This window comes from Centroberyx gerrardi, chromosome 16 (assembly GCF_048128805.1).
Source record: "Centroberyx gerrardi isolate f3 chromosome 16, fCenGer3.hap1.cur.20231027, whole genome shotgun sequence".
Taxonomy (NCBI): Eukaryota; Metazoa; Chordata; class Actinopteri; order Beryciformes; family Berycidae; genus Centroberyx; species Centroberyx gerrardi.
The window spans coordinates 27,069,547-27,096,801 of NC_136012.1; the positions used below are offsets into that span (position 1 = coordinate 27,069,547).

A 27,255-nucleotide genomic window follows, 5' to 3' on the forward strand; every position below is an offset into this window, starting at 1 on the left:
ATAAAGTTTTGCCTTGCCTTTGCTTTGCCTATCGGACTGTGCTGCATTGTAGATGAATTAGCTGTTTGATCGTTTCCCTTTCAGGAAAGTATGGACCTCGGCTTGTAACCCCTATTACTGGCTGCACCATCAGTCTGTATGTCTGTCAATGGGAACATCCTTGCTTCTTTTCATTCGTCCGCTCACCCCCCCCCTCCCTCCCTCCCTCCCTCCCTCCCCTCATCAGTCTCTCTTTCAGTCTGTCTTGAGTGCCCTCGTACATTTGGCTGCCTTTTACCATTACCCTATTCAATATTCCACTCTCCGCTGCCCTTGCCGTTCCGCCTCCCCGCTAGACGTTGAAGCGTGATCAATATTTTTGTCATAACTCAGGGGAGAGTCACCTCTGCGACAACATTAAAATTCCTCGCTCAGTGCAATATAGTCCCCGTCCAAATTTTTCCGGCTGGGAAGGGAGAGGGGCCATTACCCAGAATACTAAAAGAGCCGCGAGACCTTCCTCTGAGCCAGGATGTCCCTCGCTCAAGCGGATATCTGTGCTATAGCATCCTTGTAGATTTAGAAAGTAGTTCTTGGAGAAAGAAGAAAAAAAAGGGGAGGAGGGGGGTGGAGATTACAGTCTGTACCCCACGGCTGCTTATTCATGTCTGCTGTGAGAGTTATACATAGCTGAGCGATAGAGAAGCCCACTGGGAACTGTGTTAGCATCAATATTCTTGCGCTCGACTACTGGAAAACACTTCTCTGTTTGCAGTGTGAGACCTCCGGATTGCACTTTTGCCATCTGCGGTTCTTTGGGATCTCCTGTAGTAAGCAAATCCCTCCAGTTGGTTAGCACTTGCCATTTACAGTGCTACCTTCCCTCCCTCCCTCCCTCCATCTCTCTCTTTCTCCTTCCCTCCCTCCCTCCCTCATCCATCCCTTTCTCCCCGCAGCCATTCCTCCATCCCACGCTCATTACCTTATGCCCATTAATCCCATTAAGTAGCCATTAAACAAGTGCTGATAACACCAAATGAACGTCAAGCTCCGACAGCTAATAACTACAGTCCCACCTCGGCACATTCAACCCCGGCAAGGAGAAAAAGGAGATGCAGAGAGAGACGGGGCGGGCGTAGCCGTAAGGTACAACACAGGTCTGGTATAGTATAGTATAGTATAGCATCGTATAGCATCGTATAGTAACAAGTACTACAGTTGCAGAGAGAGACAGAAGAGAGCAATCAAAGAGTAGGAGGAGGAAGAGGAGGAGGAAGAGGAGGAGGAAGCCAAACACGTAAATATACTGCCGTTCTCTGTATATTTACACATGTCCACTTGGTCAGAAGAGAAAGAGGGCGTCATTCAGCTCAGAAGCAAAGTGACATAGTGGTGGATTTTCAACAGAGGGTTTTTACACTGATCATCACTGGGATTTGGGAGTAGAGGGGGGAGAAGCTTTGTCAAACCAACCGTGGGAGCAGTGTGAAATGAAAGGATTGTATCCGGAGAAGCAAAAACCCCCCCTAGCTACAGCAGCGAGTGTCTGTGTGGCTGTTCAGGCCGTTCAGGTCCGCGACCTTGACGCTTGAAGCCTGAGACCTCGACCCGGCTAACGCACGGCGGATTTGAGCCCAGGTTGGCGACGCGGTCGGTGTTTTATTCGCCGAGTCCTGTCTTCCAGAGGGAATTGTGGGTAGGGAGGAGGGGAGGGGGGCGAGCGGGGGGTTAAGTAGTGTCAGCGATAGATAGCCGGCTCGCTAGCTGCCCGTTTTGGTGGAGCTTAAAACCAGAAGCTCGCGGTTGTCGTCCTCGCTGCCGCTCAGCTTGAGTGATGAGGAAGGACAAGGTTATGGCGGAGAGGGAGCGGGGAGTCGCAGCTGTAGCCTGCACCATTCATCAGGCACACACACACACACACACACACACACACACACACACACACACTCAGACACATTCACACAGATAAGCACACAAGGAATCACACGCACAAACACTGTTGCGTGGAAAGAGAACACGCACATGTGAAACCGCACATGAACACACCTTTTCCTCACCGGTTCTCTCTCTCTCTCTCTCTCTCATACACTCTCATTTATCTGTACAGTGCCGTGTGGCCGTTCATTACCAGGCCAGTAGATTAGAAACGGCCCGGTGTTTTGCCGTTCTTCTCCTCTACGTCTCGCTGTCCTCGCTGTTGAGGAACTAGCGACTCTTCCGGCTCTGTGAGCGCGGCGCTGCTGCCTGGACGCCCCGTTTGTTTCACATATCAGTGGGATCAGTAAACAAGGCAGAGGAGGCGCGAGGACGGAGGGAGGGGAGGAGAGAGGAGAGGAGAGGAGGGGAGGGAAGGGGAGGAAAAAGGAGGGGAGAGGAGGAGAGGGGAGGGGAGGGGAGGAGGGACTGGGAGACCAAAGGAGGAAAGAGGAGGAGAGGGAGGGAGGCCAACTGAGGGGAGAGGAGAGGAGAGGAGAGGAGAGGAGAGGGGAGGGGAGGAGAGGAGAGGAGAGGTGAATAAAGAATATGAGGTCAAAGGAGGAGAGGAGAAGAGAGAGATAGAGGAGAACAGAGGAGAGGAGAGAGATAGAGGAGAACAGAGGAGAGGAGGGAGGATGAGAGGAGAGGAGAGGAGAGGAGAGGAGAGGAGAGGAGAGGAGGAGGGAAGGAGAGGAGAGGAGAAGAGGAGGAGGGAAGGAGAGGTGAGGAGGAGGAGGAGAGGAGAGGAGGCACGGGACGATCTCGCCTCTCACCATTGCGAAAGGGAGCGCGAGCGTTTAGGAACGAGGCCGGACTCTGAAAGCGACTGATTACAAAACAAAGTCGTCGGAACGAAGGAAGGAAGGAAGGCAAAAAGGAAAGAAAGGAGCAGACGAATGAAGGAACGGATGAACTCATGGATTATAAATGGCTTGTCCCGAATGTGTCAGGAGTATTTGCTTTGCTCTCTCTCCGATGGAGGAACCTGCTAAACCAATCGGAAGCTCTTGCCCACACAGCGGACCCCTGGTCATGATCAGTGTAATTTCCTCTCATGCTGGCACATTCGTAGCTTCAGGCAAATCTCATCTCTTCCCTTCCCTGTTTCCACCCCCCCACTCCCCCCCTCACCCCCCCCCCCCCCACCCACTGTTGCTGCACGGCCAAATTAGCAGGGCTGGTGGTAATTTGATGAGGTGTGTATGTATGTGTGTGTATGTGTGTGTGTGTGTGTGTGTGTGTGTCCACCTCCCGCAGCAGAGTGCATATATAAACCCAGTAGGCGGAGAGGAAGATCAGCTGCCATTTTTTCTGTGCACAGTGTTGGGCTACAGTGTAACATTTAGTGTTAACATTCCGCATTCCGGGCGCATTCCGCTGGCCTTAACATTCTTAACTTCTAACATTCCGACATTCCAGAGACACAGTATTTCCCCGTCATTCCGTGTTCTAGAACACCTCTGACGTGGCATTCCGCGTTCTCCTCCCATTCTTGCATTCCATGATGAGTTATTATTATTAGTAGCAGTACTTTTTGGTGTTATTGTAACATCTTAACTTCTAACATTCCAACATTGCAGAAGAGTTCTAGAATTCCACAGTTCGGACACATTCCGTGTTCTAGAACATTTTCTAACATGGCATTCAGCGTTCACTTCCCATTCTAACATTCCATCATATATTATTATTAATGTCATTATTATTTTTAATATTATTTTTATTCCCACGAATGCAGTGGCTCTCAAACTGGGACCCGGGGACCCCCGGGCGTCCTTGAGGGGGTTCCAGGGGGTCCCCAGTTTAATTTGACTATAATTCAATTCAATAGAAATTATCCCAATTAGAGAAGATGTCAGAAGGATTATTGTGATCAGAGGTTTCACTCTCACCATTATTTTACAGTATAGACAGTTCTACAATTCAATACTAAATCAACAACAACCACAGTCTTCCCTCATTGTCCCTAGCAGTAAATGAGATGAGTTGAGGCCCTACTGTGTGTCTGTTTGAGGATCTGTGACATGAAAACGTTTGAGAACCGCTGCACTAATGCAACCCTCCGTTTTGCCTTCACCCCCTGACTGAGTTTCTCTCATGCTGTGCGAGTACACGCTTTTTTTTCCAGAGTTTATTAAGGAGCAGGGCTGTCAAGCTGTTTATTTCATGAATGTGATTAATGCAGTGGCTTAGTTAGCTGGCAGGGGACAAAAAAGAAAAAAGAAAAACTGCATGAATGAGCGAGTCGGGAGCTCACGCTATGCCACTCTGCCGACCTGACAGCCATGACAAAGCCTGGAATTTCACATCGGCCCCGTCTCCTGACGACGGCCCCTCACACAATTAGCATAGTAGATTACATAAAGATGTGCTCATCCTCCTGAATATGTACAGCTACATCACAGATCGCCCCTCGGCACACGCTTAGCCATGGATTATTCAAAAAAAATGACTTTTTAATGAGTTGGGAAAATATCACACCTATTTAAGAACCGCAGCATTTTATTTTTAAATCATTATGGTTCATCGTCTTCTGTGCTGGGCGGTTCTGAACACTCACTGACGTCAGACGGAGATTTATTCTCTGTATGCCTAATACACTGCCAGAGAGCACTTTCATCTGCATTTTAATTTTTTATTACACCGCATTATAAGAACGGGAAAAAAAAACAATAAATCCAAATAACTGTCACGTCCGTCTATTTAAATTCTGATTTGTAAAGGTCAGCGCAGCGCTGGGCTCAGTAAATCACAGCGGATTGTTTCGCCGGGAGAAATCAAATTTAAAAACAGAAACGGTCTCCCAAAGGCCTCACAAAACACCCGAACAAATTCTTTCGGCGGCGGAAAAGTCCAAAACTTTCCTGATTATCTGTTTGTCCGTGGGCAGCGAGCAGCAGACGGGAGGCAGACCAGGAAGGAGCGGCGGTTCGGTCTGTTTTGCAGCGCGGCAGGTTTAATAATACATGCTTAGTCACGGTAAAACCCTCCACCCCCCTATTCTGTCCTGCACAAGCCCAGATATCCCTCTTACAGAGATCACCATATAATGGGTTATATCATTATGGGCTCAGCGAAAAAATAAAAAAACGCTCCGTGTCGGCGTTGATAAACACGGCTGAGGCCGGCCGAACAGTCCAGCAGCCGCTTTTCTCTCGGTAAACAGAGTGTACAAAATATTAGGGACACCTTGTCTTGGATCCAGCTGAACGCTTTGATCCTGTTTGGATTTCAGCTGTTAAAACTACTGAAGTGATGAAAGGGGAGATGGAGACAATTAAACATGTTACCCCAGGAATGATGCAGGCACCGCTTGGGCCAATCAGGAGCAAGATGCATCACATTTGACAAAACTTGATGATGTACTTTGGTAGTGTTTTCTGTTGTCTAAAAAACGCCATTGATTGGCCTGATGAGAGCGCTGTAATTAAAGGTCAAAATGTCCAAATGTGAAATCCATATCTGCTGCACCGCTGCTCAGATTTTGATGGAATTTGGAGCGATGATGCATCTTGTTACTGATTGGCCCAAGGAGTGCCTGCATCATCCATGGGGGACGACATGTTTACTTGTAGATATTGAGCCCATGCTCTCATCCAGATTGATTTACAATGAGTGCGACAGCAGAATAAGCTTCAATTACTAGATTTCCAACATTACAAGTAACCGAACAGTAAGGAGGTCAAGGGTCAGAGGTCACAGCACCCCGACAGTATTCCTGTGACCATTGAATGATCGTGTATGATAAAGAAATGCTAGTGTAGGAGAAAAGCATTTTGTTACTTCAAGAATGGAGCATATTAGAGTAAATAAGTAGTATGAGTTAGGGGATGTAATTCAGTGAGAAGAGGTAAATATGAGAAGGTGGAATGGTACAAAGGTGCTAATATTTTGTACACTCAGTGTCTGTGAATGACCTGACCACAAACGAAATATACGCCAATAAAAATCATTTATCACATTATGTCGGTGTTTAAGCCTGCGACTGTTTTTTTTTATTTTACATTATAAATTACTAATATTACCGTGTTTTTGTGTTGAAAAAGTGCAGCGTGAGCCAATTCCAGGTTTGTTTCTATGATTATGGGGTAATATTTATGCCCGTTCCGATGACTTTTTAGTTGTTTTTTGGTAAAATAGGAATTTTTCCAACTGTCATACACTAATGAATATGGAGGGTTGCCCCAGTTCTATACTACTGTATCGACTAATACTTAGACTGTATTCCTAATGTAAAGAAGTTGAATAAAGAAACCTCTGACATGTGTCTTTATGGGGGCTTCCATTCAGGGAGAGGTCGCTGAATATTATATAATCATCATCATCATCATCATCATCATCATGAAAACATATTTAGCAGCAGGTTTCCAGGAGAGGCACATTACCTTGACCACCATAACAAGCACTCAGGATACTGTAAGGATACCAAGGAATGTAGCCAACCTAGTACCATGATAACTCATAGATCCTCGGAAAAGAATATCATGACGGGAATATCATGGTAGCTACATGTTACGGTTTGTTTTGAGCTAAAAGTGCAGGAGGGGGGAGGGGGGTTATGTAAAGAAAAGAAAAGGGGGTTTAGGGGTTTCTATTAAAACACCTGAAACAGCCTCATTCTATCTTTAGGATATTGAAGAATGGGCTAGTTACCTTTGTTCCACACTGCACAGGGCGAATAAAAGAGATCGATAGATTGAGAACAACCGAAAACATTGAGGTTAAAATCCTGCATCATGTCAATCAAACAGTGGTCATACAACAAGAGAATGTCAATAACATTTACATGTAAAGTTGTTTTTTCCTCCTTTTTTTTTAACAAAGTGAATACAAACCTCTCTTGGTCATAAATTATCTCGGCTAAACCCTTTTAAAAGGCAATAACAAAAGGTAATGAAATGCAGAGACAACAGATAAAGCGTTAACAAGTCTTTCCAGGATAATGTTTGGCTACATTCCTGTCTTATCCGACTGAGTCTTGGTGGCAACTCCTACCTTTGAAATTCGGTCGGATTCTGGCATCGTAGCCCGAAACTTTGCCCATGAGTTTGTCCAGGAACTCGGAGGGCGGCATCGGGGAGGCGGCTTTCCTCGCCGCCGCTTCTTTCGATGCAGCCAAGCTGGAGAGGGAGAAGAGAGAAAAAAGGTACAGGGAGGTTAGAGAGATGAAAAGAGAGAGAGAGTGACGTATGTAGCGTTGAGATCGGATTGCAATGATAATAATACATTTACATTTACAGAGAAAGATGAATGCGAGATCGGATTGTCGCACCTTAGAACCTGGCACCATAGAATGATCATGTAAGAGAAAAGTGCTGTGAAAAGAGATAAAGCAAGAGCTGAGGAGGGAGATATAAAGGTCTTTTTGAGAGAAATTAGAGTGAATAGAAGACGATGTGAGGTACTTGAGTTTGTACTTGACTTTTCAGGCTACAACAAAAGATGTGGAGAGACTCTGCTGTCCTGACTGCAGGGAGGAGAGTCGAGACCGGCTGGAGCTAATATGATTCTGAGGAACCTAAAGCTGCAGTATGCAACTTTTTCACATTAAAATACCAATAAATGAATAGGATATATTCTATATTATCAGTCTGTGTGTTCATGCATAAATCACCCCTGTTATCCCTCCTATCTGAAATTGTCTTTTCAGTGATGTTGGGAGTGTTAACCATCTCCTGTGGGCGTGTCTTATGGGCGTGGCCAGCGGTGCGGCGGTTGCGGCTATCAAGGTGAGGCTATAGCGGCCGCAGAGCAGGAAGTCACAGCATGCAACAACAATGGAGGAAAGCAGGAAGAAAAGAAAGAAAGAACAGCGAAGCTAAACATTCAGCAGACAAAAGCTGTTCAAAACCTCGGAGCAAAGCTTCTTCGCCCTGAGAGATCTTAACACAGTATGTCCAGAGTTCCATTCAGCTCAATAAGTCTGGACTCAGTGAACTGATGCTGCTCTGCCAAGTCCGGTTTCATCATACAGTTTGTCCTCTGCACCAGCGTTAGCATCGTCGGGTCTCGCTCGAGATAATCTCATTTTGCTTGTTTGGACGTGGCGTGTTGTATTCCTTCAACTGCTGTAGCGGTTGCAAATAGATCAAACTTACAACAGTGTCAACTAATGGTTTATTTAAGAGGAACTGGGGAAACCGGGGCAGAGTGAGAGAGCTACGCCGCCATCTTGTCTTCAGGTCACATGCTTCTTCAACGCCTATAGAGGCTTTACAGTCTGTTTCATGCTAGAACTGCTCCTCAAGATGATTGACAGGTGCTGAGGCAGGAACTTGACCAATTGAGGAGGAGGAGGGCGGGGCTAACAATACACTTCCTGCCTCTACTGGACACCTTTTGTTAAGATAGCTGTACTAAAAAAAAATCTGTATGCTGGACGATGTTATCCACAATGATTTACAGTACTGAGTGGATGGGAATGGAGCCGCTAACTCCTAAGGACTGATAGTGTGTGATCACAAAATGTGAGATTTAAATCTGCTTGATAAGCTGTGAATGATTTGTTGTATTTTTGTAAATGCTAAAGTGAAATGGACATTCATTTTGAACTGGGATCTGAGAGCTGAGAGCTTTAAATTTGTATTTGACGCATGGACCCATCACTGAAATAAGATTATTCATTCATTCATTCATTCATTATCTTTCCCTGCTTATTCCTATTCAGGGTCACGGGGGGCTGGAGTCTATCCCAGCATGCATTGGGCAGAAGGGAGGGGGCAGGTCACCAGTCCATCACAGGGCTTGAGATAAGATTAATTGAATTAAATTGAATTACATTTAATTTAACTTGGAGTTTTACATTCATGTAAAGGCCATGCTGACTGCAGTTTAATGCAAATGCAAAAGTTTTTTTAAGTGATATGTGATCCAGTTGATCAGCTGTGTGTCCTGCAGCGCTCTATAGAGGAGAGCCATTGATTTTACCATGAGGCCGTGGTATTTCCACAGTTGACTTCTTTACCTTGTTAAGCCCATCATGCTCATTAGATGCTTTCTGCATAATGTCAGCTCACCAATATGCCCTTTACCCCATAGAAATACAATAACTACAGTGCTAAATGTCAATAACCCCCCCTACACCCCCCCAACACACACACACACACACACACGCAGACACACACACACACCCACACACACACTACAACCACAGGTCAAGCTCAAATGCAGACAGCTTGAGTACCTGGAACTTACTGTCTGAAGGCTTTTCTTGAGATTAGAGCAGATACAAAAAGAAAGAAAGAGAAGAAAGATCACTAATTAGCTCCCTGGTTACCACAGACATTGGCATAGCACAATTGGAAAGTGGCTTTGACCAATGAAATCGCTTGACTGAAACTACCCTGCTGCATAAATGTCAATCTGACTCTGCAGTACAACCAGGGTGGATCTACAGTATCCAACTGGACTTTACTGCTGCCTGCTGCCTGGAAGACTAATTGGATTCGTTAACTGGACCAATTTACCAAGAAGCATCTGAACACACTGCTCACCTCCTGTAAACACACACACTAACAGTCACTTCCCCTACGACTTCATCCCCTCATTTATTTTATTGTACTTCAAAAAATATATATATTTTTTTTAATTTCATTTGTAAAATTTATTTGAATGTTCTTTCCTTTCATTTTTTTACATCTTGTTCTACTGTTTTCCAACATGTTTTTTGTTATTTACAGTTTTTTGTTTCTTTACATTGACATTTTATCTCTCTTGTATCAATCTGGTGTTTTCTTCTCCTCTGTGTAATTTACCAATTTATTTTATCACTGTTTTTATCGTTGCACTTTTATGTTTTATGTGCATACTAAATAAACTAAACTAAACTAAGCATCTTACCGCCAAAATCAAGGATCATCTTTTATTTGTGTGTTTGTTTCAGGGTTGAGTCATTACTACTAACTAATTATTGGTTATTGATATCATATTTATCATACGTTCTTTCATTCAGTTTACTGTAGGATAAACCTGAGTAAAATAAAATACTTGAATTAGTTAAATTGAAAGTGACTGTTGTTCGCTCCCCTCGGTCTTCTGTCTCAGTAACAGTAACGGAGCGAAGGTTGAGCTCATGCAAATATAATGGACTTTAACATTAGCAGCCATTTATACTGTAGTTTGTATGTTGTTGCATAATTCCTCAATGTGCCTCAGGAAACAGCATAGAGACCAGTGTGACCGGTGCTATAAATACCCGCTGTGCTGCCCCATTTCATATGACTGCATCTATATAATGATCTTCACACTGAGATACTGAACAAACCTGGCTGAGAAAGACCAGCCTGTTTCCATTTCCACATCTATTCTAGAAATTAGTCATGATGATCAGTAAAGGGAAAGTTACTTTTAAGAATAATTCGTTACTTTACGTTGTTACGTAACTTAATAAGTGACTAGTTATGTTACAGTTACTCTTTAGTTACTCTCTTTTAAAAGTAACTCATTAGAGTAGAGATCATTAGAGATCATTGAAAATGATATATCCATCATTTTAAAATGCAATGCAAGACTATTGCTCTGTTTTTTTCTCATGTATATAAAAAATGAATTTAGATTGTGTTTTTTCGATTAGCAGCATGTTGTCTGCACCAGATGCCACCGTATTTTCACTTTTTTAGAAACAAAAATGAAACAACATGAAAAAACAAAAGTACCGACATTCTAATTTTTAAAAAAAAGTAACTAATGGCGGATTAGAAGAATTGAAACACTATGCTGTAAATTAATAGTTACGGGAAAAAAAGTAATCTGCGTACTCTAATGCTTTACAAAGTAACACGTCACCTGCAACACTGCAAATGACCAAATGTATTTATTTAGCATTTCAGCTGGGAAATCCACAGGCATTCATTCTGTTACTGACAGCTGCACTTTCAAACTGCAAGGTGGTGAAGTAAACATGATCTACATAATATCTGAATACATGTGAGGAATGATTCAAATGGTAATAGCTGATTTCCTGGGACTCACTTTTTAGTTCTGAGCTTCCAGAGCAAGAGTTTCACCGCATCATAAAACTAAAGAAATATTTAATTTTAGTGGAATATTTTCACCTTTCAGCACGCAAAAGGAGTCGAGCAGCGGCTGTCAGCTCCCAGCGCTCAGTATCAATAATTGAAAACAGGCAAAATAATTTCTTGAAAAGGTCTAATCCAGGCTGCAGAGTGGAATAATATGAGCTGGATCTAACTTTCCTTGTTTGTAGCTGTGTTAAAGGTGTATATTTTAGACTCGCTTTTCAAAATGAAGACTAGGACTTAAGACTACAGGTCCAATTTCATCGATTGACCATTCATGACCTTCAAAAAACACGCACTTAACAACGCTAAAACATCCTCCCAAAGTGAAACATCACATTAAGAGTTTGAAGGAGTAAAAGTGAGATAGATTATTATTCAGCCATTAGTTGTGACTCTTGATGAGCGCAGAGAGGAGAACGCCGTCGCATTAATCTCTCGTAAATTAAAATGACAGACGATGCAGACGATCGCTCTTAAATTTCCACCTTCTAAATGTAAAACTGCTAACCGTGCCAAGGATGACTTTCAGTATGGTAAATCAGAAAGCACGGCATGATAAATAGTTCCATTAGCAATTCATAAACACGTAATCCAGTCAGCGCTGTCGCTTTATCAGGAAACTGCTGATCAGAATCGCCGTCCGCCGGGTGAAAAGCGGAATTACAGAGCGGCCGTGATCAGAAAACAAAATAAAAGGCCAAATCCCTCGTTAGTGTTCCCTCTCATTATGTATTCACACACATACACACACACACACACACACACAAGTCAACACATCCAAATATGTGCACACACACGTAAACATGTATACACATACACACACGCATACACACACATTCTCAACCCCCAGCTTCAAAATCCACCACATAAACACACACACACACACACACAGGCACACACAAACATAAAATTGTATACGCAGACACACACATATACACAGCCACACTCTCTCTCTCTCTCTCTCACACACACACATATACACACACACACACACACATACACACATTAGCCATCCAACCAATTCGCCCTCATCAGTGAAAAACATCGGGCAACAAATCATGCTGGGCACCGTAGGGAGCAGCCAGCAGTGGGGGGGGAGGGGGAGAGGGGTGGGGGGTGAAGAAGAACAGCAAGAGGAGGAGGAGGAGGAAGAGGAGGGGAGGGGGAGGAGGAGGGGGAGGAGGGGAGAAGAAGAGCAGTAAATTAGGTTTGGCTGCTGTCTCCATCCAGACTCCATGCTGCTACCAGCCGGTCGGGTCACCCTGGCTGTCAGGTCAGCGGCCAAGCTGCCCGCCCGGTCACATGACCCCCCCCAACACACACACACACACACACACACACACACACACACACACACACACACACACCGCCCCCGGAGGCAGCTCCTGCTGACGGGCCCAGCCATGCAGTCTCCGTCTGTCTGTCTCTGGCGTTAAATGATGATGGTGATGCTGATGATGTTGTAAATGATCATAAATCACAACACTGATAATGACATTATAATGGTCATAAGTGATGATATTGATGACCGTGGCCTACTGAAAATAACTTAACGTTGAATAAATAATGCCGTCATCGTTCTGTCTGATGAATGATGATGATGATGATGCTATTGGAAACTAGCTAGCATTAGCTAAAGGCTAAATGCTGTGATACAAACAGGGGTGTAGTGGAGGGTAAACCCATCTAAACCAGTTATCCATCTTTACATTTGTGGAATAGTTTTTTATCACCTAAATGCATGATATATATTATAGTAAGTAGTATCAAACTATCAAAAATGTAACTTATTTGCAGATTGGGTATTTAATTTTAATTTATGCTTTTCTGAAAATATATTGATTTTTGCATACATTAGGCCTACAACATCTATCTCATGCAATTATGCCATTGCAGTTGTCTTGTGAAAATAAAACCATACACATAAGGAATGTGATGAATGATGTCACTGATGGTACTGAAAACTTACTAACATAACATAACTAACATTAACTAAATACTGTCAACATAATGAACTGTGGCTTGTAATATGCCATCCATGCTCTGCCTGTCTCTGCTATTAAATGATGATGGTGATGCTGATGATGTTGTAGTGATCATTAACTGATATAACTGATGATATTATAGTGATTGTGATTGATCATATTGATGATCGTACTGAGAATAAGTTCACATTAGATGAGGAACGATGTCGTGGTTCTGTCTGGCGTGAAAATAAAAGCAAACAAAGATTTTGATGAATAGTAACGATGATGGTACTGAAAACTAACTAGCTTTAGCTAAATACTAATACAACTCAACAGATGCATGCAATTATGCAACTGTGGTCCTGTCCACACACACACACACACACACACACACACACACACACACACACATGCAACTTAATGACTGTTGATAAGCTGGCTTGTTAGCTTTGGTGCGTTTGTAGAATGTTAGCTGACATCTTGTTTGCTGGTAGCATGTTTGCTCTCGCTGTTTGCTAATAGCATGTTTGCCGGCATATTGATTTCTTAGCATGTTGATACGTTGGTTTGTTAGCTCTGGTGCATTTGTAGCATGCTAGCTGACATATTCTTTGCTAGTCACATGTTTACTGGTATAGTGATTTGTTAGTATTTTGAGATGTTGGCTTGTTAGCTTGTTTGTAGCATGCTAGCTGACATATTGTTTGCTAGTAGCATGGTTCTGACTGAAAAGAAAGGATATCAGCTGGGGTACAAAACCTTAAGATATATGAAGTATGAAAATCTAATGATTAAGACAGGAGTTTTATATTATATGATGGTATTTATGGCAGCCGGAGTGAGTAGTGATTGTTCTCAGCTCTGTATGTTTGCTGCTGCTTAGCAGTTCAGTTTCTGAACTGCTGGTAGGCCATTTAAGAGAAGGCCAACAAGCTGTCAGTTGTAGGTAATAAATAGAATTCTATCCATTATTTCCTTGTGGGATTTTGAAATGTAACAACACTGGTTTGCACATAAAATGGGTCTCGACAACGTCATGGAGGGAGATTATGAAAGCTGAGATATTTAAATTCTAAAACTCAAAACAGCCATCGGTTGACTGCGGTTTGGCCTTTCTCCAGTTAAAATACCCTAACCTCACACAGAACAGAACACAGTTTACATCAGGACAGACAGCGTTCGAGGCGAGGGACTCAATCACAGATAGTGACAGATATTGACTCAGTCTGCTGCCTCGTGATTCAGTCTGAGCCCGCTGGAATATGGACAAATTTGGAGTGAGTAAACAAGTTGTCCCCCACAAATAATGCAGTCACCCCTTGGGCCAATCAGTAACCAGATGCATCATCCCTCCAAGTTTCATCAAAATCAGACTAGTGTAGGAGTTGGCCTTTCAACGTTTGAAATTTTGACCTTTAATTACAGCGCCCCCATCAGGCCAATCAGTGTAAACACCAGGACACGGTGACAAACTGCACCAAAACTCCAAGTTTCATCAAAATACAAAGACCAGTAAAGGAGATATCACCTGAGACAGAGAGACACATCCCAGTCCATAGTCTTTCCCCCCCAGGAACCCAAAATAAAGCGGTCAAGGGTCAGAGGTCACAGTGCAGTGTACCGGTGACGCTTGAGTGATCATGTAGGAGGGAAGTGCGGGAAAAGAAATAAAAATAGTAACTCAGGATCGAGGTGGAAGAGCAATTAGAGTGAGTAGGGCAATGACTCTTTCTTCCTGTCTCTTTAATTCCTGTCTTTCTGCCTGTTGCCACTGGCTGTCTCTCTCTCTCTCTCCCTCTCTCTCTCTCTCTCTCTCTCTCTCCCTCTCTCTCTCTCTCTCTCTCCTGACATCATGACGTCAAGCTGCCTCCAGTATAGCACAACAGGGCAAATGCTGTAGTTGACACTTTGCATCCTCCATTTCCTCCAATTCAATTCACTGCAACTTAATTTGATTTGATTCAATGAGAGACTGCAGTGGTGTTTGACATGTAATGCCAAAGGGAGTTAAAATTATTATTATTGTTATCATTATTGCTACTACCACTAGTACTACTATTACAATTACAAATAATAGTAATAATAATTGAAATAAAAATAGAAATGAATCAAATATAAAATAATTAATCATCTGAAAAGAATGGCAACAACAGAAAGTGATCAAAATTGAAAATCATCAACATGCATCGACTCAAACCGCTTCACTTTAAAAAATCAGTACAACAATAACACTATTAGAGGTGTTGGTGAAAAGAGGTTTTGTGGAGTTTGTTTGAGTGCAAGACGAACAGTATATATAAAGAATATATATAGAGAAGCTGTCTGGTCTAGCTGATGCTCCTCTGTTGTTGTGACAGAAGGTTTCGTTCCCAGCAGCCGACACTGCACATCCTGCCTTCACCATCCTGAAGGAAAAGACAGTTTCTCTGTCTGTTAGACTTAGACTAGAAGTTTCCCAATTCTGACTTTATTCCCCTCACACGTGACTCAGATCTGATGTTTTATAATCGGTGTGGACAGAAGAAAGCTGCATGGAGTCGCATCTGGACCGCATGGATATGTGCAACAAAATCGGATCCTGAGACATGCGGCCTACATGTGACTTGCATTTGAACACTCAAATCATAATTCGTCAGCGTTGCCATGACAACAACTGCATCTTAGATCATTCACCTGAGACATGTTGTCATGATTTTGGCAGCTTGGATGAGCAGCGATAGCATGGAGGAAAAACGAGACACAACAATGGAAAGAAAGTATTGGTATTGGGGAGACGCCTCAATTCAGTCAAAACTCAAAGGCACAAACGCTCTCAGAAAAAAAGATAAAGAGTTTGTACCTCTACAGCCCCAGTGACAAAAGGTTCAATTCTGTACGTTTTATTCTGACAATGTACCATAACCAAAATGTGTTGGAAACATTTAAACATCATAAAAGTGGTGATTGATTACAATACATTCTCTAATTGGGACAATTTCTAGTGAATTAAATTACAGTGAAATTAAACTATCCCTCAGTTTGCTGGAGATCCCCTGGGACACCATCAAGGACTCCTGAGGGTCCCCGAACCCCAATTTGACAACCACTGCTCTACAGTGGAGTTGTTTTTCTTAAGTCAGCTAAAAACTTCAGTCAAGTTTACCATCCAATTTTATTTTTAATGTTTTTTAAGGGTTAGTTTTCAAACAGATGTCTCATTTTGGACTGAAACTACATTTGCATTTTATACCTTTGAGAACCATTTACTCAGTCACTGCTTCACTAAATGCCACTCTTCCTATGTGTGTTAAAGAGGAAATCACATATTTACATATTAGGCATGTACTGCAGCTGAAGCAGTTTATCCAGAGTGACAAACAGAGACTGACAGGAACAGACACTGACAGGGAAGGACTGGAAGGGCCCGAAAATATTAACATGACATTTTTCATTTTAGTTGTGTTTTGCTGATGCTGGCGTCCAGAGCGACTCACCATGAGAGCAACAGCAGAATAAACTCAACGGAAATCATAGCTGTATGTCACATTTACATTTACATTTACATACATTACCTGAGGTGCTGCAGGGTTATTGCAGGTATTGCCGGGATGTGTGCTGCATAAATATTTTAATTCATATGAAGTAGCCTAAAATATTAATGGTGTTGATGTGATTCCTCTGTTTAATCTTAAAAGAAAATTGATTGAATTTTGAGATGAAGGCTCCTGAGTGAATCTAGAGTCCACACAACTTTATATTAAGAGGTAATTACTGGTAGTGTGCCGAAACTTGAATATTGATGCGTGAGGATTACAAGATTCATTATCAACCCCAATGAGTCTTACTTTAAAGACAGGATAGCTATCTTATAAATAGACTATATAAATATATAAATAGGCTAGATCAAGCAAACTCTTGTCATTCAACCATGGCTTCACTGACTGTATTTATGGGAGAATGACTGTTCACATGCGATCAAATCGAAGTTCATTTGTAATTTCTATATTACACAAGCACTCTATTTTTAAAGAGCCATATTAAAATAATTGAAAATGTCCTCTATTTATATACATATATGATCAAAGATGATTAATGAAGACATATTTTGTTAGAGTGGCTAAATTAAAATTTATTGGATTTTCAAAACTCCCTTTTTTCCAGGCATGCAGTTTCAGTCTAACTAAAGGAAACGCATCACAACTGGACTCGCTCCTGATTGGCTCCCTCACTAAAGAATCACTGAAATCCGTCCAATCAGGGTCCAGTTTGCAGCATTTGAATTGGAAAGCCTCCGGTCAGCAGGTTTACCTCATTTGAATTAGAAGAGCTGCTGCTGTCGGCCAATCAGAGTCCAACATTTATTTGCAAAACATCATAAAGAACATTATTTTTTATCCTGATTCTCAGCCTATTGAAAACAAAATCATGGAAACTAAATAATATGCGACAGTTGAGTCAGCATACAAAGATTTAGTCACTCTGACATTTTCATAAATCAGGTATGAGCACAACTTGAAAAATTATCTTAAAATCACGGTGAAGATTAAATCCAAGGAAATTTTTTTAGAAACGAGGCCCTGTCTGATTTAATATTTTACCCTAACTTCTCTTTTTATTTGAAGGGATCCTCTCTACCATCACATGAGGTGACAGAGGTGACAGGTGAGAGTGAGCAAGGTGAATTCAGCTGATGACACTGATCTGTAGCGGTCGATATCCAATCAGAGCCGACCGGCCGCAGGTGTGAGCGGAGAGTCAGTGTGACGGCCGAACGCAGCGCCTCTAAATCGTCAGCGATCAGATAATGGAGCGCTGATGGCATCTCCCAAAAAACCGCCGCGCTCGCATGCTCCGAGTCGATACCGATCGATAGCGAGGCATCGGGTTTCCGACGCCCATCACACTCCGTCCAATTCTTGTCATTGTGATGGCAAATTAGGCGGATCAGAGATTATCTCAGCGCCAATAATTCCCGCCGCAACGTGACGAATCCGAGCTTAATCCTCTTTCCACAGCAGCGACAACCGGGAGTGTGATAGGATCAAGCTCTCGCAAAACAAATTTCTGTTGTTCGGCCACAGCGCGCGCCGCCGAGATGATACAATAAACCATAAGACCCGTGCGAAATGGGTTTCAAATTAGCATTGAACAGACACCCTGCTGGGAGCCGCCGCCGCCGCCGCCGCCGCAATCAGATTAGTCACAGATTGGGATTAAACCAGCGTGTCCTCTACACAAAGATAATTTCCTCCGGACGTGAAGCACGGGCCAACGCTGCCGGCTGAATCTGCCTGACACTGTGAAATGTTTTTTTTTTGGGGGGGGGGCCCAACATCCTGAGGGCAGCAGCAGCCTACAGCACTCGTTCTCAACCTTTTTTGGCTCGTAACCCCTTAAAATGAAGAATGAGATGCGTACTGGCGACCCCCCATCACAGTTTGACAGAATGATTTCCTCCTTTTCAGATTGTTTCTTTACATCAAAGGAGGCCTAGAGGCTGAAAACTATAAAGTATTTCACAAGAAAAAAGCAAAAATTAGAGAAAAATCTGAAAAATACACATGATAATAAATTTGTATAGTAGAAATATGTTTTTTTCCTATCGCAGAAACCAACTCGGGACCCCACGAAATTATCTTATGACCCTCTGGGAGGTCCCAACCCCCCATGTAGAGAACCCGCTGGCCTAGAGATTAAAAGTGGGCTTGTGACTGGAAGGTTGTCAGTTCCAATCCCACAACGCCGTCCCCTTCAGCTGCACTGGGAAGCTCCCAGGTGTGAAGGTGTGAGTGCAGTTGACTTTCTTTTAAACAACTCCATCAACTTTACCAGAAGAAATAAAGGTCAAAAAATAGAGGGGAAAAAAAATAAAATAATAAGTCCCAGGAGTGCAGGACTGAATCAAGCTGAGTCACACATCATGGTAGATACAGACTTCATACGTCTGAAAGCCACTGACGCAGCATCCAGCCTCAACCTCACATCCTCCTCACAACAAGTTCACAAATTACCATATGTATGTGTTTTTTTGCTGCCAAAAGTCTGTCTAATAAACAAGCTGCTTGTGAGTGCATGTGACTTTTGTTTACAAGCTTGTGATTGGGCAGTGTGAACATAAACAAACCAAATACAAACATGCAACAAAGTCAAATTCCACTAAAATCAAAGAAAACCTTAAAGTCCCCATGAAATGAACTCTCATTACTTTTACTCCTAGAAAACAGAGAATCTTTAATGGTGACATCATGCTGCACTAGAAGACGTAAATAAAAACTAACAACTAATAAATCAGATTTTTGAACAGTCCCGCCCCTCCGCACCCCTCCCATCAAATCAAACTGCCTTTCTCTCCCTGACTCATATTCCATTGGTTTACAATTTTGAATGATCCCTCCCTGCGTTATGTCCCGCCTCAAGAGGAAATACATCAAATCAAGGAAGTAAAGACGCTGTTTCATGGCGTCTTTGATGTCAAAGTTCACTAGTGTGCAGGTAATCATCACTTTGTTCATTTTGCGGGCTGAGAGCCATTGATGTAGACTGTGGCGGGTATGAAGGTGGGGAATATTATTATTATTATTATTTTAGGAGCTGTACTACATGCATATCTGCTAATGTGTACTGCTGTGTTTTACTTGGCTGTCTTTTGGGGACAATAATCCTCATCTAATAATCTGCTCCCTGTTTTCTTGACCGAAGCGGGCGGTGGACTTGCTGCTGCTGGGTCTGCACCTGACATCAGTACTAATAAGACTTAATGAGCCTGCGTCCGGGGAAATAGAAATTTCATTCCGGTGTCAGGCTGAAAAAGATTAAGCGTTTCTGCTCTAATGAAATTAGGTACAGTAAATTATTTTAAAACTATCATATATTTAATTAGTATTATAAAATTTGCAGTCACATAAATTTTAAATAATCCAACTAATCAATCGCAGAAGCCCTGAGCTAAATAATGCGTCTTCAACAAGAAAAACATCAAATGGAAACAAAATGGAGGTAAGATCATGCTGAATATGTTGAAGACACACTGGTGAGTTAGACAAAGGCGCACACAGAAAAATAAAGGTGCGAACTGGTGCGGTTAATGGTTCTTCGGAGTGATGCCATTGAAGAACCATTTCTGGTTCCACAAAGAACCTTAAAAGAACCATTTCTGTACTCTTTGCTTAGACTCCCGCATTGTGTTTTTGTTTCTCTGTCCTTGTATCGCCTCATTTGCAATTACACAATATATACTATGGAGGAGTTTGGTTATTTTCCACATTCAAAAGGTTCTTGAAAGGTTCTTTGTGGAACCAGAAATGGTTTTTCTATGGCATCACTCCGAAGAACCATTTCCTTCCGGTTCCAGTTCGCACCTTTATTTTTCTGTGTGTATACCGTTATATTTTGCTCAAATAAACATACTTGTGCCAGGGTTTATCCATATGCTCTACCCACTGAGCTACACATCAATATTATGAAAATCAGTGCCAAAGAAGTATATTACATTTACTTCAATAAAATCCATTCAGTGAGCTCAATAAATGGATTTTGAGAAGAAAATTAATCTCACTTTTAATGTTCGTTGTGTTTGTGGACTCGTATGACGCTGGAAGGTTTGGTGCGATACTTCAAATCAAGTAATGAGTTGTGTTTGTTTCACCACACTGAGCCGCAGCACCAGGCAGCCTGAAGCCTTTCTGAGCCAATCACACTGTTTTACCTGATATCTGTGTGCAGGTTTACATGCAGGCAGACTGCAGGTCACAGTCTGGCTCAGGTCTTCCTCAGGTTCAGCTGTTAACACGCACCTTTGATGCGACTGAAGGCCAAGAGGCGCGCTAATTGCTACCGTGCTCAAGAACTTAAAGGGCGTAGCTTTCTCCAGTTTAGCGCTTAATTTATTAAGACTACTTATGCAAATCAAGTCAGTTGCAATTTTCTAATTAGAGTACCTGAGGCGCAACCAGAGTCGCTGTCAAAACAACAGACAGGCTGTGACTCCCCGCCGCAGCCGAGCCGGAGGCCGGGAGAGGAGGGCGTCACAGGTTTTATCAGTGCAGGTACAGCGTGACTCATCTTAGTCCGAGGTTCTTTTTATTTCCTCAAGCAGTTATATTATAATATGACTTGGCGATCTATAATTTCTCCTAATCTCATCCTCAGTCATTCTCAAATGGAAAACTCTCTCATTTGTCATCTTCTGCAAAAAATGACAAGTTGTCAAGTGACTTCAACCTTTTTCTATCAAGCTTATTTTGTGATATTTTTAGTCAAATTATCTCACTGCACTGGCAGATAATCTTGCTGGTTTCAATAAATTTCACTTGATTCATGCCAATATGACTTCTTTCAAGAAATCATCATAAAACAAAGAAGAAAATCTTTGAAGAAAGAAACTTTCTCCAAGACAAGTTACATTCTCCTGAAAAAAAAGTCAAATTTGTTGAAACCGATAAAATTATCTTCCAGTGCAGTAAGATGATTTCACAAAAAAAAATCCTAAAATGAGCTTGATAAGTCTGGATGCAAGATAAAATAAATGCCTCTGTGCTGGCCATTGAATACCATGCACAATTCCAGGTGAAACTGATGCGTTTTATTTCAGTAAATCGATGGGAGTGATCCATTTAAATAATCTCCTCCTAGATTTTTGCGTCCTTCCATTGCTACTCCTCAAAACACATCGGCCTTTTAACTGGGTCAGTCGTGCTAAAAGTCTCCTGCCAAGAGTCGACTCCATTTCCACATGCGAAACGCTCAGTAGATCAGAATCGGCACTTTTTACACACGCAACTGCATTAACGGCACCGCAAACCGCTTAGTACTATAAATACAGCCCCGAGTCTCTGTTCCCATGAATAAATTAGTTAACAGAATATTCCCCCCTCTGTTTCACGGAGCAAGTGTAGGTTACTGCTAATACAGGAGAAAGAAATGATGATCCCAGCGGTAAGTGCTGCTCGCAGCCATGTTTTTTGTTGATGTACCCATAATGCCGTGCGAGTCTCTGCAGACAGCAACAACCAAAGGCTTTACATCGTCCTAATTCATTAGTTGTTATTAACGTGTATATTAATCTATGGAAACATATTGTAAGTACACAGCAATACTGTGTTATACACTACCATTTAAAAGTTTGGACACTTGCACTTTTCTTTATTTTTTTACTATTTTTCACATTTTAGAATAACAGTAAAGACATCAAAACTATGAAATAACACAAATGGAATTAAGCAGCGACCAAAAAAGTGTTAAACAAATCAAAACGATCTTATATTTTAGATTCTTTAAAGTAGCCGCCCTTTGCCTTGATGGAAAGGCAAAAGGCTTTGGAAAGAAATTCATACATAGGATCAACTTCACTATTTATATTTGTCTAAGAAACTAAATTTCAAGCATTTAAGCAGAAGCCTTTAGATCAAAATGGCTTGAAGAAGATGAAAAACACAGAACATTCAGTCAGGTGGGTCCAGACTTTTGACTGGTAGTGTATAATATAATAATCATATATTATAATGCTAGGTACAGTATATAAAGAAAATCTCTAATACATAATGTACTTGCCAGGGTTTAACAACACATTATAAACCCAACTTGCAGAACTCAGTATTCTTATAAGGTCTTTTCCTATTAGTATCATTCAGTGTGGTTTCACTGCTCTTCCATAGGTAAACACCCAGGTTAGCAGACTGGAGCGGAGCCAGTGTGAAGCTAAGCGTTACAGAACCGACTGACGTAACCGGCACACCGCCGCCAACGTAGCCGACCGCCGTCCAAGGCCTTCCATCTGCCGCGGCTGATAATCTTCCCCCGGGGCGCCCTGTTCTCCGGGTCTCCGTGATCAAAGTTTAGATTTGCTTTAATTATTTCTGATCAATGCTGGCCATGGCTACTGTGGAGACCCGTGGCCAACGCTGAGGCAGCAAAGAACAAAAAAAAAAAAACAGCTGAGTCGTCCTGTGCCAGTGTGTAATACGCACACAGCCAAGAGAGAAAGCGGGAGAGAGAGAGAGAGAGAGGTACAGGCTAATGCAAGGCTCCAATCATTAGCCCTAAGTGTTCCTCATTATGTTCCTAAAGCCTCTGAAGACCTGGATCCCTAATTGATCTCATCCTGGCATTTAGCAACACTCAGGAAAGCAAAGGGCCGCTCGCTTCCCTGGCACTAACAGATAGGCTGCCTGGCTCGCCCCGCAAACACTCGCTCCCTCGCTGCGAATGAATCCCCAACACATGGATGGGCGAGCTGCGTCACACACACTGCTGCTCTCACACACACACGCACACCAGGGCAAGAAAGAGGGCATTTTTTTGCCCCCTTGATCTGATTTTTACGGTTATTTTGATCCTTTTCAGCTGCAATTTTACTGAACTGTGAAATAAAAGCAAATCTGAATGGTTCAAATTGAGTGTTTGTTGGCCAATATGCAACGCAAATGTTTTATTTCACACGGCTGGAAACTTGCAGCAAGCCTTCCAGAAGACTCTCTGTCCCCAACCAGTCCATCTTCACCCTCCACTGTTGAGTTTTTTTTTTTTTTTTACAATATTTGTTGTTTTAGTTTTTGTTGACTCAGTGGTTTGTGTTGGTCGGTGTTTTCTCCCACTGCCGGCTGTGTGGTGCCACATTCTCTCCTGCTTCAGGCTGCGAACTCGCTTGTTTTCTGATCAACAAAGGCTCCATTTTTCTCACCCAGAATGCACTGGAAGGAATCCCCCGTTTCAGGCTCACACCAATCACCTACGGTGGCCCGCGGGGGACAGTAGTCACGTTCACGTGTGCACATTTGACAGAGAAAAAACACAGGGTGAAATGCAAAAAGGGGTGCTCCTAATTATTGGGCATTTTTTGCCCCATTATTAATTAGTATTTTATGTAGTTTCAAGGATATTTTTCCCCCCGAGACCTCGGTAATTTCTGACTCTGACACAAACTGATATGTACACTGGTTTTTAGGAGTTATAACATGACATTTGTTGACTGCTTTTGTCCTAAGTGCCTTACAGTTCCATGACTGTATACATTATAGTATGTGTGGCTCCAGAGGGAATTGCACCCCTAACCCTGGCAGTGTTAGAGCCATGCTCTACTCTCTGAGCTACACTGGACCACAAACTATATACACACTTTGAAGTCATTTCTCACGTTTTAGATTTACACTAAATGATCCTTCCATCAATAAATATATAAATATAAAAGTGCAGAGGGTGGAGTAAACAGTAACCAGTAAACTGCCTCTACTGTAAATTTACTATGGAAATTGGGCAGAAAAAAACACCAAAAAGTGTAGCCTCCTTACTTCAATGTAATTTACAATTTAACCATTTAGCTTCAGTGTTTTGCTTAAGGACACATGGCTGTCAATGTTGTTGTTGCAGGGATTGAAGCTGCGACCTTCTAGTTTCATGACAGGTTCTTAAATTACTAGTCCCGTCTCTAAAGGCTAAAATGTTTTCCTCCTCATCTTTACTTAGGCCTCCTTAATCCTTCAGGCATTTAGCCGATGCTGTTATCCAGAGAGACTTAAAACGACGGAGCAGGACCGGAAACCTGCGACCTTTCAGCTACAGATCAGACTCTCTGGCCACTCGGCCGCCCTGCCACACAATTACTTCATGTTAACTTTGATAAAGGATCCATGCTGCTGTTGTCGGGTGAAAACCTCATAAGAAAAACAGCCTTGTTTTCAGATTGACCAGCATGGAGTTTTGCACACACCAACTCCAAATTTGGAGCTGGTTTTCACCCGACAACAATGATAATAAATTAAGATGGTAAGGTCACAGTTCATACAGTTACATATATGATGTAGGCCAAATAATCAATCATCTCAAGTCAATCAATTGCAAAACTGTCAATGATTCACCATGAAGCAGTGCTACTGTCCAGATATAATACTGTACAACTACTGTAAGGTGCTTTGGATAAAAGCGTCCACCAACTGGAAAATGTTTTATGTATTATTAAAGATTACAGGAAGTGAAATGCTTGAGGGCAAGTTGAAAAAGAAACTGAATTTAAAGTCTATATTTACATTACTAAGCAACAGAATTTTTCACTGTTTGAAATGAATCCCAGAGGGCTTTAAGTTACAGTTTGTACAGTGATAATTCCTCAGCATGTTCCATATGTAGTAACCCATATTTAAACTGTTAGCAACATCTGTAACAACTGCAAGTAAATCCATATATGTTGGTAATCCATTTCTTTCCCATTGTTCCCACTTTCACTCAAATTGTTGAAATTGCTGGCAGAATGCGTACATAACCTCACAAATTATATTCTACTTTATTGATTTTATCGTTCTATTATTTATTTCTAATATTTTTATTGCTTATTTTCAAGTTATGTGCTTATACTCGATTTTCTTTTCCCTGCTCAATCCTATAAGTTTTGCTGCTGCAATGACCAAGTTTTCATACTGATCAGTAAAGTTTTATCTTATCTTACCTTATCTCAACTTATCTCATCTTATTGAATTTGGTTACATCATAAAGGCATAACCAATTAGATGTGTAATTTCTCATTAAAATGGCTATTTTCATCATCCTGGGGTGTGAATAACGTCACAAAAATAGGATCTGAAGTCGTTTCTACGCTGATAGAAGCCTGTCTGTTGAATTTCCCTGATCCCAGCAACTGTTTTTTTGTTGGGCGGGATTAAAAAATGACTTTCATATCTAACAAGGGGGGTTATCCAATCGAAACATGACCTCATTGTCAGATAATAGCTGCCAAATGTTGAGTTTGAATGTCAGTCAGCTCAGGCCCACGGCCTCCGGAGAGGGCAACATCCCTTCAGACTGTATCACAGTCCAAACGCCCCAAAAACAAGCTGCACTTTATCACAGTTTTAACAACGCTCAAATCTTGGTGCATGATGGGAAGTCAATTCCTTTAAGAAAAATAAACTACTGGAAATAGTCAACTTTGCTCAAGTCTTGAGGCTCAAGTCAAGTCCCAAAGTCTAAATGTAGATTACCAAGTCAAGTCCAAGTCATTAATGTCAAGTCTCAAGTCTAAATGTAGAACAACAAGTCAAGTCAGAACAAATCAAGAGTCCAGTATCAATTTAATATCTTAAAGAAAACTAAATATCTAGGACTTTTCAATGCAATATGGTTTTAATAGGATAAAAACTTGGTAAGAGCATCATGAGTTTGATTTCTATAATCAGTTTCAACTTCAATAAATTCAATCATTCCATACAAATTCAGAAAACAGAATTTAAATTCAGTCGGAACAAATCTCATCACTTTCAATCTAAGTCATTTACACAAACACAAGATCTCAAGTCAAGACTTTAGAAACCTTTTCAAGTCATCAAAGTACAAGTCAGAGTCAAGTCCCAAGTCACCAGAACCCAAGTCAAGTCAAGTCTCAAGTCTTCTCTTCATGCATCAAGTCAAGTCTCAAGCAATTAAAACTGTGACTCGAGGCCAAGTCATGTGACTCGAGTCCCCACCTCTGCCTCTGCCCACTCTTCCTCTTTCTTAATCATTAGCAGCTTCTGTAAATCAACAAATAAGTTACTCAAACTGTCTTTTGACACTAATTTCACCGTAATTACAGAAATCCACTGTAACTCATAACATTCCCAGGAATTCACCTTCACCGTAACAGCGGTCACACAGCGATGAGAAGTCATTCATAATATACTCTTGTTATTTATGGTGCAAATCTGTCTCTGTCTGCTAATCAATAATGTATTATCATACATCAAGTTTTGGAAATGAACCTGCCCAGAAGTTAATTATTGTAGAGATGGTAGAGAACTCCACCGAAGCAGTCGATTGTTTTTCATTAGAGGACTTGGGAAATTGATCACGGAATATATATATATATATATATATATATATATATATTTGTTATGATAGGGGAGTTGAGTGATAAATATCCGCTGGGTACCTGCAGAGCAAATGAAACGGCCTGCGGGCAGCTGCATAAATAATACACTGGATTTAATTTTGCTGAACTCCAACTGCTGAACTGCTAGCTGATGCTGGATGGTTTCTGCAAGGGAGGGCCAGCAGAGGTGAGACCGTCCTTTAACTGGAAGACCTGGTTCAGTCCCTCATGGCAGCGAACCCCCTCCCTGCTGAAGAGTCCTGGGGCAAAACACAGAGTCCTTACGAGGTTTTCCTCAACCTGCCTCGTCTGCTTCTCCTGCAGTTAGTGAAGAAGAAGCCCTCGCTCTTTGATTCTGAGGGACTGACACCAAAACCTGACGTTTACCGCTGATGTTTTACATCCTGAAACATTTTCTGATATCAAACTCCATTGTAGCTGCTGGAAATATCTGGAGGTGACGTCACCTCGTCTACGATTGGCCGGTTATCCACCAAGAAGA

General features: G+C 42.0%; 1 protein-coding gene across 2 annotated transcripts in view; it reads right to left on the reverse strand.

The window, feature by feature from the left end:
- glra1 (glycine receptor, alpha 1) overlaps positions 1-27,255 on the reverse strand; it is a 122,587-nt gene that overhangs the window by 88,431 nt on the left and 6,901 nt on the right. For both annotated transcript variants that reach the window (XM_071901289.2, XM_071901290.2), the window contains exon 2: positions 6,949-7,073. In XM_071901289.2, the coding sequence (XP_071757390.1) occupies positions 6,949-7,073 (125 nt within the window). The remainder of the gene's footprint in view (positions 1-6,948; positions 7,074-27,255) is intronic.